Source organism: Triturus cristatus, chromosome 7, assembly GCF_964204655.1.
Source record: "Triturus cristatus chromosome 7, aTriCri1.1, whole genome shotgun sequence".
Lineage (NCBI taxonomy): Eukaryota > Metazoa > Chordata > Amphibia > Caudata > Salamandridae > Triturus > Triturus cristatus.
The window spans coordinates 1,372,600,088-1,372,617,651 of record NC_140590.1 but is presented as its reverse complement, the minus strand read 5'-3'; the positions used below and the strand labels follow the sequence as shown (position 1 = coordinate 1,372,617,651).

The following is a 17,564-nucleotide window of genomic DNA, read 5'->3' as shown; positions in this document are numbered from 1 at the left end:
TACACTGCACCCCCAAAGCCTCAAGGCAGTGTGTCCTCCAAACTTGCACCCTCCAGGTACCATGGCTTCCTTTGGCCACTTGCAGAGCACCTGGGTCACCAGAAGTCAGGATCCCCCTTCTTATGGGGGTCACACTCCTACAGGACCAGTCTATAGAAAATCACAAAGAGCCTTCCAAGGTCCTGACCAGTAGGTCCATTCTTCTGCTATCATCCCACATGGTTAAGAGGCCAGTGCCACTGGCACTGTAGAAACAAATCCTAGTTCCTGAGTGTCAACTGAAGTCAGAAGTCATTGAATCCATCCTTGCTGCAGGGGTCAGATACCTTCTCTTTCCCAGTTAGGCATTCCTCCGGCATTGCTTTCCTTAAGTCCAGATTGTTCTAAGAAAATCTGTCTCTTGGGCAGGTGTTTTTAAGTGGGGATGGAAAGTTCTAGAAGGTTGGCACCTTTGTCCAATCCTGGGATGACACATCATATTTCCGCCCTGTTCAAACCCTTCTGTGTGCATTCTGGTACATTCCAACATGGCGACCTGAAGTGGTCTGTTGAACGGCCTTGTCTAAGACCTAAGCCCTGCACTCTAACTGCCACAGCTGCCTGGTCTCTTCTCTCCAGAACTTCAAAGGGGAGGCCCTGCTCCTGTGTTTTGCTTCTATGGTCTGACTTTTCCCCTTTGTTTCATTGGGAGTGAACCTCCCCAGGCCTGGTACACTATGAACAGTAATTATCACATGGAGATTCTGCTCCCACCATTTTTTCCATTGAACAGGTACAAGCCCTGGCAAATAGTAATATTGTGTGGGGAGGACTTTGGTCGCACTCTACTCAGCAAGGAAAACAAAAACCCAGAATGCAATTTTGAGCTGAATCAGAGTGATATGACAAATCCTCAAGTGCCAAAAAGAGTGCAGTTTTCACAAAAGTGACATTTTTTTCTTAGGATTGGTACTTCACATGTATCTCTAGACCTACTTAGGGTGCAGATTTTGCCAATTATGTATAATTCAGAAAAACACTCTTTCCAGTTAAACACTACAGCCCTGCACTATGAATACCCACACACATTAGAAGGCCTACACCAGGTCAGCCCCAGTCCCTGAATGGTCACGCTGCATCAGGCTACCTGTATGCAGAAATTGGGCTTTGCAAGACGGTAATCTCTCACACTCAGCTCACATACATGTGCACAAGTAGCTGTTCACTTGTTCATGTGCAACAAGCCCAGAGGCTCTTACCATTGCTGTGCTGCAACTGACCTTTTCTATTTTTAAAAGGCGGACACTGTTGGCTAACACCCACACTCCATTTCCACACAGTTTATAGTGAGACTCAATTAGTGAAACTCCCTCGCAGTAAAAGTCCAAAACCGGGTGACCCAAAAGCAAACAGTTTGAGGAGGTATAATGGGACAGAACCCATTTTTCTACACCTAGCATTATTGGATGCGGTTGTAGACAATATTCTAGAGGCAATGTACATGGACAAGCTGTTTCTCATAAATAATGGTTATATGTCGACATATAAGGCAGTAGTTTGCTGTTTATGTGTGAACCTCAGCAGATGAGGTTAACCATCAAAATGTTGCACATGGGCTTGTGAGTCTGTTACTGGTATAAGTAGGCGGTACATAGGCATTGAGTGCCATATATAGGAATGTTGGCCAGTATCAATGTAAGACAATATTAAATGGGAGTTCCTAAAGAGAATCAAAAGACGATATATGTGTATTTACTACACATGAAAAGCTAATATTCAGACAATAGTAAATGGGAGAAATGGGAGTAGATGGAAGTTCCTAAAGAGAATCAAAAGACGATATGTGCGTATTTACTGAAAATGAAAAGCTAACATTCAGGGACTAAATTATTGCAGTCTCAGAAAAATGACAAGCTGATATTTGTAGACTAAATTTCTACATATCCTGAAAATAACAAGCTGATATTTGGGGACTGCCTGGTGTTTGTAGATTAAATACTGGGGCTCCTATTATAACTGAGAGGGTTCTTCTCTTCTGAGTGCAAACTCATATTTGCACGCAGGACTGAATTACATATTTGCTCTTTGTGCTAATTGCACAGGTGCTGCTATCTATGCAGACAGCAAGTCACGCACTATGGGGCATATTCACAAAGAAGTGGCGCAGCGCATCACTGCAAGCAATTTAGAAGCACCACACTGCGTCATTTAAAAAACATGGGGATGCCCTGTATTCACAAGAATATGGCACACTCCACACTCCTGTGTTTTCCTTGTGCTGGCGCTAATAAAAGCTGCCTAGTGCCAACATAGACACCCTTGTGCCATCGTGCAAGGGTGCCTGCATTGCAGAGATGATTCCTTGCAACTCAGGCACCCTTTCACCATGGTGCAAGGATGTCTGTGTTGCCGGGATGATTGTTTACGCTCAGGAAGGGACACCTTCCTGCACACAAACAATAATTAAAGGTGATTTCCTCCTTCTATGTGTGTGCGGTAGAACGCCCACAGTAAACACCCATTGCACGCCCCTTTCACACAGATACCGGCGTGAAAGGGAAACAATATTTACAAAGCGGCGTTAAGCCCCGCACAGTGGCTTAACGCCGCTTTGTAAATATGGAGAAGGGCAATTGCGCCACTGGAGCACCCTGCAAAGTGATGCTCCGGTGGCATGATGCCCTTGTAAATATGCCCCTATGTGTTCACAAGTGTTAGCAGGAGATACGTGGCATGAAAACTGGCAAACAGTGCAAAATTCAAATTTTTGCTTCCTAGAACATGGTGCATGGCGTGCATATCAGAATTCCTCTCTAAGGTGCACAAATCAGGATTTCACTCTGTTTATGAGCAAGATCCTCTCTTGGTTTTACCTGACCCAAAACTGTGTGCAATGATTTAGGGTAAGTCATTTGCACATGCGAAAATAGCACATGTGTAATTCATGTATGGGCAAATGCAGCTCAACTTGGAATCTGATTTCCAGTGCAAATAGGAGTTTGCTCTTGAAATGGAAGAAGAGTCGTAGTTGTAATCAAGCATTAAATATGGAAAAATGTGTTTACGAACAAAACGTGCTTCTTCGAGAAAGTGACAGGGGCAAAATATGTCAGTTCCAATATAATCCACCGGGAATTTTAGAAATGATTGACTTGGAGGCACTTCATAACCCACATTGATAGCTTTGCATTGCCTTAATACCACAATAACTCTGCCTTTGCAGGTCAGAAACTGTAAGATTCTTCTTGACTGAAGTGTAGCTCTGCTGAGTGAATCGGTAGATGTGTCTATCCTGATATTTTGCGTAGATTCATGGCTCCAGTTTGCGAGTAACCTGCAAATTTTCATTTTCCCTTTCAGCCCCTTCCAAATGGATTCTCAATCATATTGTATGAGTGTGCACATCACTCTGGTCTGAATAAGTTTTGTTCTCTGTAAATCCCCTCTTGCCTGTTGCTTCCCTTTATGAGTTAAGGTGCAGTGTTATATTAGGGTGCAGATAAATGGGTCCACTCCAGTGCACATGTCTGCCATAAACCTGGGCTCCCTCGTGGACGCCGCGGTCGGTAGTAGGAGTAACTGCAGGGCGGTGACGTGGGGAGGGGGAGGGGCAGGGTGGGGGGTAGTAAACTATGGACTACGGAGGTTTACAGGTAAATTAACATATAAATGTATGAAACGAATTTCGTTGCGTGCACTGCATCCCCAAATGCGATGCTGTGCACGCAACGAAATTCGTTTTATTAATTTATATGTTAATTTACCTGTAAACCTCCGTAATCCATAGTTTACTACCCCCCACCCTGCCCCTCCCCACGTCACCGCCCTGCAGTTCCTCCTACTACGGACCGCGGCTTTAGGAAGAGTGCATGATGGCTGCCACTTCTTTCCTCACAGGGACACGCTGCTGCCATGCAATGCAGGAAGAAGTTGCATCTGCACATAAGTGGGATGTCTGCAGCTGCCCCTCCCAATGCACGGACCTACAGTAGAAATGTGAGATAACCTCCAATGATCTGCTGTGTGAACCAAGATATTTGTACTTGGACACAGCTCTCCCAGGAGGAGGGTGGCACAGACCCACAATATTGAAGAATGTGTCATAATAAAGATAGGCGGCTGCCATGATAAATATAGATGGCTGCAGTAGCAGCGATGCCAAGCCTGAAATCACAAACAAGCACTGGCAAGGCCAGTCAGTTCTGCTTTTTGACTGTGCCAATACAGACGTATTGTCTTTGCTGACAGTTTCTGAAAATGCAGTCAGCATGTGCAAAGAGAGAAAAAAGTTAATATTACCAATGCTCAAAAGCAAAAAAACAACAGTGGCAATCATGCATAATAATGTATGTGATTCCTTGTGTAATTTTGCCACAGCAGCCGATACATGATGACATACATGCACAGATGTATTACTATGCATGCGTGTGATTATATCATGACAAGGCAGCCATTTTATCTTAATTTAGCTTTACAAGATGGAGGGTGAGAATTGCAGCTTCCGGGCCCCTCAAAACAGGGGAGCTGGGCTTACAAATATTAAATATAATAGACAAGGAGGTACAGAGGGAGCAATGGAATAGGTAGGCCGTGAGGAATAACATGGAGAGTGGAGAGAGTTGAGGAGGAACCAGCTCATAAGGGAGAGGGTAAGAAAATATGTGCACTCCAATGGAATGCTAAATGACAAAGATAAAAAGTAGTTCCCTTAATGCACACAGTGGAAGGACAAAGGCCATCCAATAGGTATATAGTAAAGAAAACGTTTTCTAGAGGTGGCATAAATTAAGAACAGTTAGTAAGAAATAGGGAAATGAGATTAATAAGAAAGCCGTCCAATCAACAATGGCATCGAAATGTTAAGATGTTTTGTGCTTTTATGATCTGTTTTAAAAAAGATCGAATAAAGCTGTGTGACTTTGACTTTGAAGAAAGACGTCCAATCAACAGCAAGGAATGACCAGCTATTTGTATATATGTTAAAGTAGTATAAACAATAGGTCTTTGGCAACAAACAGCTAAAGCTCTCTGTAGACGAGACCTATCAAGCAGAATGTCCCTCAAAAAGAAGCCAGCTCAAGCACAAAACAACTGCCAAGAAAACAAGCCCAATCCGAAAAATTACAGCAAAGGCTTTAAAAAAAGTCTGAATGAAGATTAAAAGCAATTTATCTTCATCAAAACAACAAAACAAAAATAAAGCATGTACCCCATGCATAACCACTGAATATTCTCTAAAAATATAATATGAGTGAGGTGGCAAAAAGACCTGGAGTCCCTAGTCAACGTGATTGTTAAAGATTTAGTCTTTTGAAGCAGCCTTGTTTTCTGCCAGTGATTTCTGGTTTACTGTTGTTGGCTGGATAACTTTTATTGATTGTTCTAATAATTCTGACGTGATGTTGTGCATTTTATTTAGCTTTGATGAATTAGATTTCTTTAATGCACTTAAACTTTAGGAATTAATTGCTTGAAACTCCAAAAAATAACATTTCCTGTACTTTTTTTATAGAATTCAGTAAGTTCTTTTTTTATAATAGGGAACAACCATATTCCAAGAGGGCCACAGTCTTCTGTTTGCCTTAAGTCCATCTTTTGGTCTGGTGACTCTGAAGTGTTGGGGACCCAGCTAATGAATAAAAGGGCTTCTATGGATAAAAAACCCTTCCTTTGATCTATGCTCATTTTCTGGCTGAACTTGTCAAAAGTATAAGGGACATTGGGCAAAAGAAGTCCACTGTTGCTTGATGTAAACACACCTGGTAGTTCGGGCTGAACTGTTCCTATTGCAGCAGGGTCAAGACTGGTTCACGGATGGCTAGGTCGACACTGAAATTGCATGGTGAGCAAAAGAACGATGGCCTTGGATGCTACCGTGAGCGACTGCCAGTGGTCAGGCAACTTGCAAGCATTCCTCCCATCACCTTTTGTGTGTTTGATGTACGTCCTAAATGGAAAGGGTATGCCCTAAAATGAGTCCCTTGTTCCAACTTACCACAGCCCCTCAATGAGATTACACTGCACCTGTCTCCACATATTAACACCAACTCAAGACATAGTTAGATATGAACACAAAAGTGAATGATTCTCAGGTGAATCTGGAAGGGTCTGCGTGGATTCCAGCTGAATCCACCCTCTTCATCCTACAAAAGTTCACTTTATCCAGATTGTTACTTCACAGAGGCTTTATCCTCAGTGACCCTCTCTCAAGTTTCAAAAGTACTATTTAGGGCTGAACGGGTAGTAGGTTTCAATTTTAACGCTGATAGGGTGCCATTCCATGGTCCTTCCTTTGCTTCTATTAAAATGACAATGTAGCACTACACTACTGTTGGGGCTAGACATAGGGATATTCTGTTTTACTATTGTACTTTCCCTACATTTTACCTATATCGCCCTATTGCTAAAAAATGCTTTGAATGGACTCCATGGACAGTGAAGAGTCTAGATACTTCAGTGAGGGCTCATCAGTGAGGGGCCGATTCACAGAACTAACTTAAGACAAAATACTAAACGTACTACTTTTGGTATTCACAGAAGGCATTTAATAGTAGTAAAGATAGGATTTTGTCTTAAGTTTGACTTAAGACAAACTTAAGACAGACTTAAGACAGACTTAAGATAGACTTAAGACAGACTTAAGACAAACTTAAGACAAAATCCTAACTTAAGTCTGTCTTAAGTCTATCTTAAGTTTGTCTGAAGTCTGTCTTAAGTCTGTCTTAAGTCTGTCTTAAGTTTGTCTTAAGTCAAACTTAAGGCAAAATCCTAACTTTACTACTACTAAATGCCCTCTGTGAATACCAAACGTCGTAAGTTTAGGATTTTGTCTTAAGTTAGTTCTGTGAATCGGGCCCTTAGATTTCTGAAAATTGCCTTTACCATTTTGCATTGGTGTCTGAGAAGCACCTAATGCTAGAAATGTGGCACTTCTGTGGGTGGATGTGATGCTTTAACATTGCTCACAGATACAAGGTCATAGTTCGGATATGGATGGAGCTTGATGGTGCTCCATTTCCATTACCGCTGTCCTATTACTTATATTGTTCTCTTCTAATATCCCACTTCTTTGCTGCTGGCTGCACTACTCCACCCCCATACTTACCCTGTGCAATTCTGCCCCCTCTACTTCACCCTCTACTTCACCCTCCTTGAACTACGTGTTATCCATATCAAGAATTTGGGCTACTTCATCCCACTGATCTCTGCACTGCTCAAACCTGAATTTGGTATTGGTCTACCCTTGTGTAAATCTGGTTATCCGCCCTCCAGTTCATATGATGTTCCTCTAAACCCTTCGGTGATGTCTACACTCAGATAATGAATTGCTCTACCAGCAAAAACCCTATGGTACCCTACTCCCATCCCAACAAATCCCATGCTTGAGGTTCACAGAACCCTGTTCGATTAATTGATCCTGGCCTGCTGGAACACCCTTGTCTTTCCCCAGTCCCCATGCAGCACACTTCACCCCATACTAACCCATCTCTCCTTGTGCCCCTAAATGCTCTCATTCCCCTCTTCCATAATACATTTACTTTGGGTTTTGAGAAGTGAAATGCTACACTTACTTGCAACACAGGTACAAAGTGTGATATCTCTTCTATATATTACTCAAGCTTGCAAACATCTTTTCAATATATAAAAGCCTAAATGATTGGCTTTGTCAGTGCTTGTTTTCTCCATGCTGTACAGCTGAGCTGATCACCGGTTGAGAACTTCCTTTGAAAGTCTGATATTTTAAAACTGAAATCAATGAATTGATATCACTCAATTTAAAAAATAAGTCCTGTAATAGCAGGTAGCAGCGCTAAAGCTCTGTGATTTATGTGCTTGTAATCAATCACATAGGAGGAACTATATTCAAGGAGTGATGCAAAAGAGTGATGACCTTGGGTTGTTTGGCGAAAACTCTTGTCATCATTGGAATATTTGGAACACTTATTGATATTTATTGGCTGAAGGGCCTCAGAGGTTGTTCCTTGGATTGGGATTGGCTTTCAAAATGTTTCTGGGTTATTCTGTGGCTATGTTGTCCTAGGAAATGCATAAATCAGCACAGATTTGCACACCACATATTTGATGCACCCCCCCAGTCAATCAGTAGGGTACTTCTTGACTTGGTGTATTTAACTTAGTGAACCTGTACCTGTGGAGCAATAGGTATGTGGAATATCTTGTTTGTGACCCATGTGAATGGGATTGGTGCCATTCAGTGGCCTTTGTCTCACATGTCTCTGCATTTTCCTCACGGCAATTTCAGTGACACCAATCAGCGCCTAGTGCCACCTGGCCTGTACTTTATCATGGGCACGTGTGGCCCCATTTGTAACTGCACTGGTGACTAAGAGTTTCTAGTTCCCATATTTTGTGATGTGTGGTGGGGAATGTGCTTTTCTACAAGTGTGTGTGTGTGTGTGCACATATGTGATTGTGATAAAGGGAGAGAGAGAGTTATGGAGAGGGGGAGGGTGCCCAATGTCTGTGTCACTCAGCTTGTCAGTATCATATTCAGCAGCCAGGCTGTATTCTGGTCCCTATATCAGTGTAATTGTTAGCATACAGTGTATACCCATGATGTGATGATGCCCACCCTTAGCTGTTGGTGGCCATGCAGGGATGGTACTAGCCTTTGGTATAATGCTGGACCTAGCACCATGGTGGAATTTATATTACTGGCATCCTTGTGCATACACTGCCTGCTGTACACAACTAAAGGACTGAGTGGTGTGTGATAACAACTTTTGATTGGTGAGGAACAGAGAACCCCAGGATATTACTCTGTGATAGCAAGCCATGCTTCTATGGTATTTCAACATTTTAAACCATTTCCTGCCTATTCATTCCTGCTTCCACTCACTCATGTATCCAATCATGCAGTCTTACCTATGCATCCACTCATGTGTTTATCCATTCATGAGGCAAGTATCAATGCACTCTTACTCACTGATCTAACCATTCTTCCAATCGTTGACTCCCACTCTCTTGCTGTCTTTTGTGCCTGATTTCACACAAGGAGAAAGCCAGTAGTAAACGGGGGACGAGGGGAGAGGAAAACTACATTCCCCAGGTGTCCCAGCGGCACGCCTGCCGCCGACGGAGTCTGAACGCGCCAGGAGGCGCTTAAAAACCGGTCGGAGCTCCCGCAGCGCAGGAGCTCTCTTGCTGTCTTTTGTGCCTGATTTTGCCCAAGGAGAAAGCCAGTAGTAAACGGGGGATGAGAGGAGAGGAAAACTACATTCCCCAGGTGTCCCAGCGGCGCGCCTGCCGCCGACGGAGTCGGAACGCGCCAGGAGACGCTTAAAAAATGGTCAGAGGCCAAAGGAGGCCGGGCAGGGCCACATTATTGATCGGATTTGCAGGAGAATTCACGGCTGGGAAAACAAACGATAAGGTACTGTTGAAAAGTTGCCCTGTCTCATTGGGGGTATCTGTATAGACTTAGGACTTCAACATGAGTTAAAAGTTTAAATCTGGCCAGGGTGTTGTGGGGACTCTGGACGCCTTCTTGAAAAGGGCTGAATCTGTATTACCTCACAAAATTGAATAGACTGAAAGGAGGCTATCCTTGGATCCCCAGTGCCCACCGATGCGAATATCTTTGCCCCTCACTCCGCCTCCTCCTAGTGAGGTAGAGACTGAGGAGATTCCTCCCCCCCAAACAGTCTGCTTGCTACGGGTTCGGGGTCAGTAGCTCTGATATTATCGGCAAATAGTGAAAGTGCCCCTGGGCCTACAGTTACAACAAGGGGTCAAAAAGCTAAGACTGTGCAGGGTCATATCCTTGCGCCCCATCTAAGAAAAGGAAAGGATAGGGTAACCAAAAAACAAATCAACCTATGTAGAAACATACAGATCGGAAACCCTCCCTGTCTCTCACTGAATATACTCAAGGTAAAACATCGGCCATGAATGAGGGGGCTATTGTGGAACCCTTACTTAATTTATCAAATGAGGATTCTTTTTGTACAATGGAATTAAATCTATCCCTTCTTCTCAATCCCATAATCCAAAAACTCACCCATATCGACGCCAGGCTAGCTAATCTGGAAACAATTCTACTAACCCCCCCGCAATCATCACTGGCAAATCCGGAGAGGAGGGGAGAGATTACCCTAGTCAGCAATCAGCTAGGGTGTAGTGTCCCCGACAGGGGTCAACCTGATACGGGTTAACCAAACCCCATCCCAGGTGCCTCTGTCTGGCCTATGGAAGGTCCTAGTAACAAGGAGAGCGGAAGTATAGTACCCTTGGTCCCTACCTCTAGTGGTGGCGCCTCACAAGGTCATGTCCTACCCTTACAAGGTGCATCTACCAACAACATAAGTAACACAATAACAAGTAACAACACAAGTAGGGAAAACCTCACACAATCTGGGAGCGGGCCACCCTCAAACTCGATAAGAAGAAAGTCCCCTGCTTGCGAGGGCACCCAGAACTCAGTTACAAATCTTCATCTACCCTCAGAAGCAACGCCCTATACTGTGGTACTGGCAAATATTCCTATATTGCCAGCTAGTAATAATGAACACTGGTCTACCCTATGGAATAAATCTCTCCATTTCCTTAATACCAGGACTGGGATTAATATAAATCTTTTATATTCAGAATTTAAGATGGCACGTAGAATTGGCTGGGTGGGTCAATCTAGGAAGCTACTTAACCCCTTCAGTGCCCATGACGAGCTGGACTCGTCATGGGCTGCGGTGGCGCTGTGCCCATGACGAGTCCAGCTCGTCATGAACTCCGCCCGCTAATGCAAGGCGCGGCACTGGGCGGGGAAAGGGGCGGGCATGCAAGGGGTTAAAGGGGATTGTATTGTTCTATCATTTAGGTCCCCGGACTTTGTTCATTTAATTTTTGAAAGGGCCGGCAAAGGGCCAGTCAGATAAGATGAGCCATCCATATTACCTTTCGGGCATATGTATCCTCTCTTTCCTCATGCCCTATCGATTCAGCCATGGCATATATCTAGGGAGAAGATTAGCAATCCCCTAAGGTTCGAATATGTACTAAATCAGGAAATTATTTGTTTTCAAGAAACATGGTTGAAGGATCCCATTCATCTGAATGGTTATAAAACATTTAACACCCAAGCGATAGGGTGTCTTCATGGCAGAGCCAAAGGTGGACTTTGTACATATGTATCTAACAAGCTAAATTTTGTTTAAAAAACTGTCTCCCAGCTTGTGTCCCCCTACTATCAACTCATAACCCTGTATTCAACTGCCTCCTACTCAATGATATTGGTCAATTTTTATAATAATATTCCACCCGATAGTGCCCCTAAGGTGGTTAACACACTTTTTAAAGAGTTAAGATCCATGCGTAATGTAAAGGGCTCCGAAAATATGCTTATTGTGTGTGGGGATTTTAACTGTGCCCTGTGTCCCTTCGAGAATGACAGGATATGTGGTCTTAATACGGAAGAAGGCATACATAATACTCACTGGCTGGACTATGGGAACTGCCTGTATGTTGGCATTCCTGCCTATGAGTTGCGGCGCCTTCAGACTATTCAAAATCAGGCGGCTCGCCTAATCCATTGGCTTCCCAAATTTCACCATTCCTCCATTCTTCTAAAAACCCTTCACTGGCTTCCTATTCTGTATCGTACCCTCTTCAAAATGGGATGCATAGTTTTCATGGCTCGTGCTCGCACAGCCCCTCTCTTTATCAATTCCATGGTCTCTCATTACCTTCCTAGCCGTCATCTTCGCTCCTCCAGTCAGGCTCTCCTTACTGTCCCCCGATTTCGCAAGTCTCGAGCAGGTGGCACTAGGTTCTCCTCCCTTGCCCCTCGCTTTTGGAACAGTCTCCCTCTCACCATTCGATTAATTCCCTCCTATATGCATTTCCGGAAAGCGCTCAAGACTCACTTGTTCGCCCAGGCGTTCCCCTCCACCAGACCCCCCCTGCTTCGCCTCTAGTAATCCCTTAGCGCCTGGAAACCGCCCGGTCACAGTGCGCTCTACAAATATTTTTAACTTCAACTTCAACTTAACTTCTGTCACCAGAGTACAGGGGAACTTTTTAACGAACTGGTGTTTAACCTAGATCTAGGTTTTGTTAATGATCTATGTACAAGACCTATTTTGATGCCGCTGACTTTTAATGGTAGAGGACATTGTCCATAATAGATTATATCTTGTTATCAAACATGTTCGCCTCTAGATTACTCACTTTTAAAGTCGACACAAACACAGTGAGTGACCACTTTCCTTTATGTATCAGACGACCTTTCCCGAGAGTGGTCAGGGGAGAAATAAACAGATGACAGATGAGGCTCTGGCTAATTTAAAACTTTCCAAAGTCAATGGATACACACTCCGTTGGAATTTGATGGATCCTGATGTAGTAAATAAAAAACTAATCACAAGGTGTAGATCTGATATTGATATCTGCCTGAATGAATTAGCATCACCGGAGAGTATATTGTCCTCATTCCTAAACTTAGCAGCTGTGGTTCAAGATGTAATGTTCAAACGAGGGGGGAAAAAGTCTGCCCCCCAGCGGTGGTTTGACCTAAATTGCTCTTGTGTACACTCTTACCTGAAACAGGAGCTGCACAATGCTCCAAGGAACATTGCCAACATTAGACAGGCCAGAAAGAACTATAGATTAGCCCTTCAAGAAAGGAAGAATGCCCTTAGAAAAGAAGCATGGGAGACGCTTACAGAGGCTGCACACTTAAAAGACAGTGCTGTCGTTTGGAAAGCGGTTAAAACACAGTTTTTGACTCCGGCAGGGGGCCCAACGATTGAAGTAGCTATCTCAGAGGGTCTATGGGTCGAACACATTTCTAAAATATACTATGGTACAAGCATCAGTAACGGCCAAGATAGTGAAAACCCAGGAACTATTAACCAGCTATTAAACCTAGACTTTAGAATTGATTAAGAGAGCAGGGCACTCTCCGCAAGTGCAGGTGGGAAGGCCTCTGGGCCCGATGGGATTCCCGTGGACCTGTACAAGTCTAATGTCACCTTGTGGGTCCCTATAATCACACAAATATGGCTAGCTGCAAGGTTGCTTTTCCACCAACTTGGGTGGAATCTACCATTGTCCCCATATTTAAAGAGGGGGATCGTCAGGACCCATCTTGCTACAGGCCCATTTCTTTGTTGGATTCTATGGCCAAGGTTGTGGGACGCATCATTTTAGAACGCCTACAGCTTTGGGCTGAGGAAAATCTAATTTTATCAGATATCCAATACGGTTTCCGAGAAGGTTTGGGGACTGTGGAGCAGAGTTTAAACTTAGCGATCCTTATGGGAAAGTACACTAGAGCTAAAAAGGGAAACCTGTACTTAGTTTTTATACATCTCTCGGCAGCTTTTGACTGCGTAAGGCATTCAAAGCTCTGAGAAATCTTGTCATTGCTGGGGGTCGATGAAATATCATTAATTTTATCCATCTCCTTTATAACGGAGCAAAATCACATGTGCGATTTGGATTGGGAGGAGAGCGTACTGTCTCTTTCCCCATTGGAAAGGGGGTCAGGCAAGGTTGTGTCCTAGCCCCCTTTCTTTTTAACCTTTACATTAATGGGATAGGACAGGCACTCCTTAATCGCCCTATCCCAGCATTGCTATATGCAGATGACGCTGTGATTATGTCTCGTACCCAGAAAGGCCTGCAAAAGACCTTAAATAACTTTTATAACTTTATGAAGGATTTGGATCTCAGAATCAATAATTCAAAAACCTTCATAATTAGGTGTGGCCATGGGATCCAAAGGTGTAGGGACATTTTTGTGAATGGAAACCTGATCACTACTACTAACAGCTTTTCTTACTTAGGTATTTTATTTAGCCATAATGACACCTGGGCCCAGGCAGTTGCAGCTAAAAAGCTGGCATTAATTAGAACTATGTCTGCATTAGCCAGCTTTGCAAAAAAAACTGGGGCGCAAACCACCACTAGAACTTTTAAAAATATACAAAGCAAAATGTGTCTCATTTGGGGTTTTGGGGTTTTGCGAACACTAATTCAATTCAATTAATTGAAAATGCTTTCTAAAAAAATATGTTTTATCAGCTTCTTCTAGTACCTCCACTTATGTCTCTCATGCTGAACTGGGTCTCTCCGATCTTATCAAAGTAGAGCCTATTCTCCTGTGGCACAGGATTTGGTCATGTGATGAGACCATTCTTAACAGAGACTTATTACAGGATAGCCTTAGTTTGGATGGAGCACAAAGGATACCCTGGGTTAAGTTCATTCAAGTTTCTACAAAAGATATGGGTAAACCGGGACACTTCACCAACCCCAGCACCGTCACCACGGTTTCCAGGAAAAATCTTGGAAAAGAGGCCCTTTTATTCCTGGAACGTCAAAGCCTATCAAGGGAAATCACTAAGCCCACTGTGTTGCAGCACCAGATGGTTCTCACAACTTTTAGCTTTGCAGCCATATCTAGTTTTTGTACCGGGTGTCTATGATAGGTTTTTACTATTAAGATTCAGACTGGGGACAATACACAGGCTTGTCTCTTTCCCCACTCCGAATGATTGGGCAAGTGATTTACAACTCTGTCCATGTGACAGCTCGTCCCCCCAATCGTCTATACACACTGTTTTATTTTGTAAATTCTATCGGGAGGCAAGAAAGGTCTGGATCTTATCGATTTTACAGAAATGGGGGTTGAGATATTGTCGCCCTGCCTTTATGAAGCTCCAGTTCCTAGACAATGAACATGTTGCCTGGAGGTTATACATGTTTTTTAGAAAAATTCTTTATCAGAGAAAGAGTATTGTTACTTAGAATCATGATGATTGCCTTAGTCACATGTACTATTAATTACATTTTAATCACTCTTTTTTTTAAAAAGTGAGATATATTTTAAATTGTTTAATCTCCGTGTTTTATATGTGCTTTTTATGATTGTTGTCTCACAATCGAAATAAAGCTTTATTCTGATTCTGATTCTGACTCCTACTTTCACCCACTAACTCATTGACACATTCACTCACACCCACATACACTAGCACTTTGACTTGTAAACCAGACCTATTGTCTTCGTAATGATTATTGTATTTACTGTTTGCTAGTAGGATAGCTAACACTAAGAAATCATATTTCTTTCTGTTTATCTTGCCCTGAAACCAATAATTGCAGTGGGTGCAAAGAATAAGGGAACTTTTACTGAAGTTTAGAACATTAATGTTTCAACAATTTCTATCAAACAGTATAGTCCTATCACGTAAGAATGGTTGCACATAACTTGTTCTGCCTATGAAGTCCTCAAGAATGCTAGAATTCCAGCTGTAATCAATACTCAAATGTAAGGCTTATGATGAGAGTTTACTGCCATGCTTTCTGTCATTTTAGTGTAAAAAATAAGATTTCCTGGTTTCTTGACATTTCACCCCATGAAGCGTCCTCAATCAGTGAAATTATCTTATTTTCTATCAATGTTTCTGAATGCACAGAACAATGGCCCCTCTCACAACCCCCTGATGCTAAAAGGCTTTAAAAAGGGAATCTAAATTTACCGACCTACTATTGAGATTGGTGGAAGAAGTTCTTGCAGTTTTTTCATGTCGTTAGTTGCACTGTTTTCCATGATGGTCTTTTCCTCAATATTCATATGGGAATTGGTCACCATGATGAATGCGATGCAGATCACAAAAATACTACAAAACAGGTTCTTCTCAATCATCATGGATCACCTGGAAGAGAATAGTAGAGGTAAGCATGTACTTGTATCATGGATGAAGCTTCAAAATTGGGTCTGAATATAGGACAAATCTTTGAGTGATGTTCATCTTTCCGAAATACCATGATCTTCCCATTATCTACATTGTATTTATTTAGCTATTTTTAAAACAGAGACATGTGTTTATTTCTTGGCACATTAGGGGTACTACAGTGAAATTGAGATGCACTTTAGTCTTATTAGGATACTATCTCTAGTCTGCAAGAGTTTCTTAGAGAATGGAACAACACTGACCTTACCAGACCACATACCTGGGTAGAAAACAAGTTCCCCAACAGGCATCTAACATACTCCTAAGGAATAGGTATGAAAAAGGTGCTAAAATAATGTGACTTACAATTGAAATATAAAGGATGTTGAGGTGTAAACTTCTTGTATGGCAAGCACCAGACACATTATACTTTTAGTCCATTAGGTGGTGGGTTGTTTTCCTGGAAATGAGGCTATGCCTGTTGTCATCAAGTCCCTTTTTGCTGATCAGCTAAGGGCCTGATGATTGTGTTGCTTTATAAACATGAGGGCCATCCTGAATTTTTAATTTGTCGAGTTACTCTTGTTAAGTTATATATGAATTTAATAATTTGCCAAGCTACTATGGGTAAGTTATACATGAATCACAGTAGTATACTATTGTATCTTTCTACATTTCCTAACTTTAGATATTTTTAATTCTTGGCTAATATTGTGGTCATTGTTTAATTCATATGAAACATTAGGAATGCTTCTCTCATTTACAGAATGGCCCTGAAATGTTTCAAGATCTCCATTCCTGAATTTGGCATCAATATTTGATTAACCTTCAAAGTACATTCCATTGTTAAATGTCAGTTTTCCCATCAAAAAGTACAATTTAATCGCTTTGAACAATAGGTATGAGATATGACTTTAAATATCTTTAGTCACTGCACTTCTGCTGCATAAAAGCACAGCTCTGGTTAAAAGAAAAACAAGAAAATAAAATACGTTCCATGACCATCACAAACATTATGAGATTATAACACAAAAACATAAAAATACATCCAATATCATCATCTGGCTCATACTGTTGTCATGCAGAGGGATAGTGCAAAGGGTAAGATATAAGAACAAACAGTGCATTTTCTTCTAAGATTGCTCCCCCTTCCTTCAGCCCATTTAGCTGCCAGCTCATAAAAAGTTAAAAACCCAATAAAATCCATAATCCAGTGCAACACTGATCCAGTTACCTAGCCACAAACAACATTCTTTTTAATATTTAATATCTACAATATGAAGGACACCATAGAAGAACATACCAGAGGGCAGTACAACTGCTGAAGAAACAGAGGCGCTGGCCTACACTGACAAAATGAAAATAATTTTAAAAGTAGTAAAATCACCCTTTACCCTTGGAAATTTATAAAAATGACAGGAAAAACACAATTTGCAAATTGGATTGGATGAATTCACCATCATAAAAGCAGAGGAAAAGCTCAGATATCGAATAGTTGTTTGAGGGATATCCCAACATGAGGGGGAGGTAATTAAAAAGGGAATCTTGTTAATACAAAACAATGCTGTTGGTTCTGAATGTAATTTAAATGAAATTAAATGCCTACCTGTGTGAGGACCAGCTTATAAATGGACATGGTAGTCTTGTGTCTATCAGCAGCTGCTATATTTGGAAAAGCCTTAACCAAAAACATATTTATCAGCATGGCCTTTGGACAACCCCAGCAAGAGGAGGGAGAGGTGAATAGCTCTGATAGGCCAATTTGCTCCAAAGATGGTTTAATGTATGATAGCCTGGGTACCTTGAGGGTTGCGTGGAGTTTTAAACAATCTTCAATCATGTCATCTGTGCTTTTTTGTTCAATGATCCCCATTTCAAAATTAATGAAGGTGG

The 17,564-nt window shown here is 42.2% G+C and overlaps 1 protein-coding gene across 8 annotated transcripts in view; it reads right to left on the bottom strand.

Moving 5' to 3' along the window:
- Window positions 1-17,564, bottom strand: part of ASIP (agouti signaling protein) — a 1,080,532-nt gene that overhangs the window by 223,037 nt on the left and 839,931 nt on the right. For all 8 annotated transcript variants that reach the window (XM_085619088.1, XM_085619089.1, XM_085619084.1 and 5 more), the window contains one exon: window positions 15,481-15,653. In XM_085619088.1, coding sequence (XP_085475214.1) covers window positions 15,481-15,646 — 166 coding nt within the window. In that variant the 5' untranslated portion in view covers window positions 15,647-15,653. The remainder of the gene's footprint in view (window positions 1-15,480; window positions 15,654-17,564) is intronic.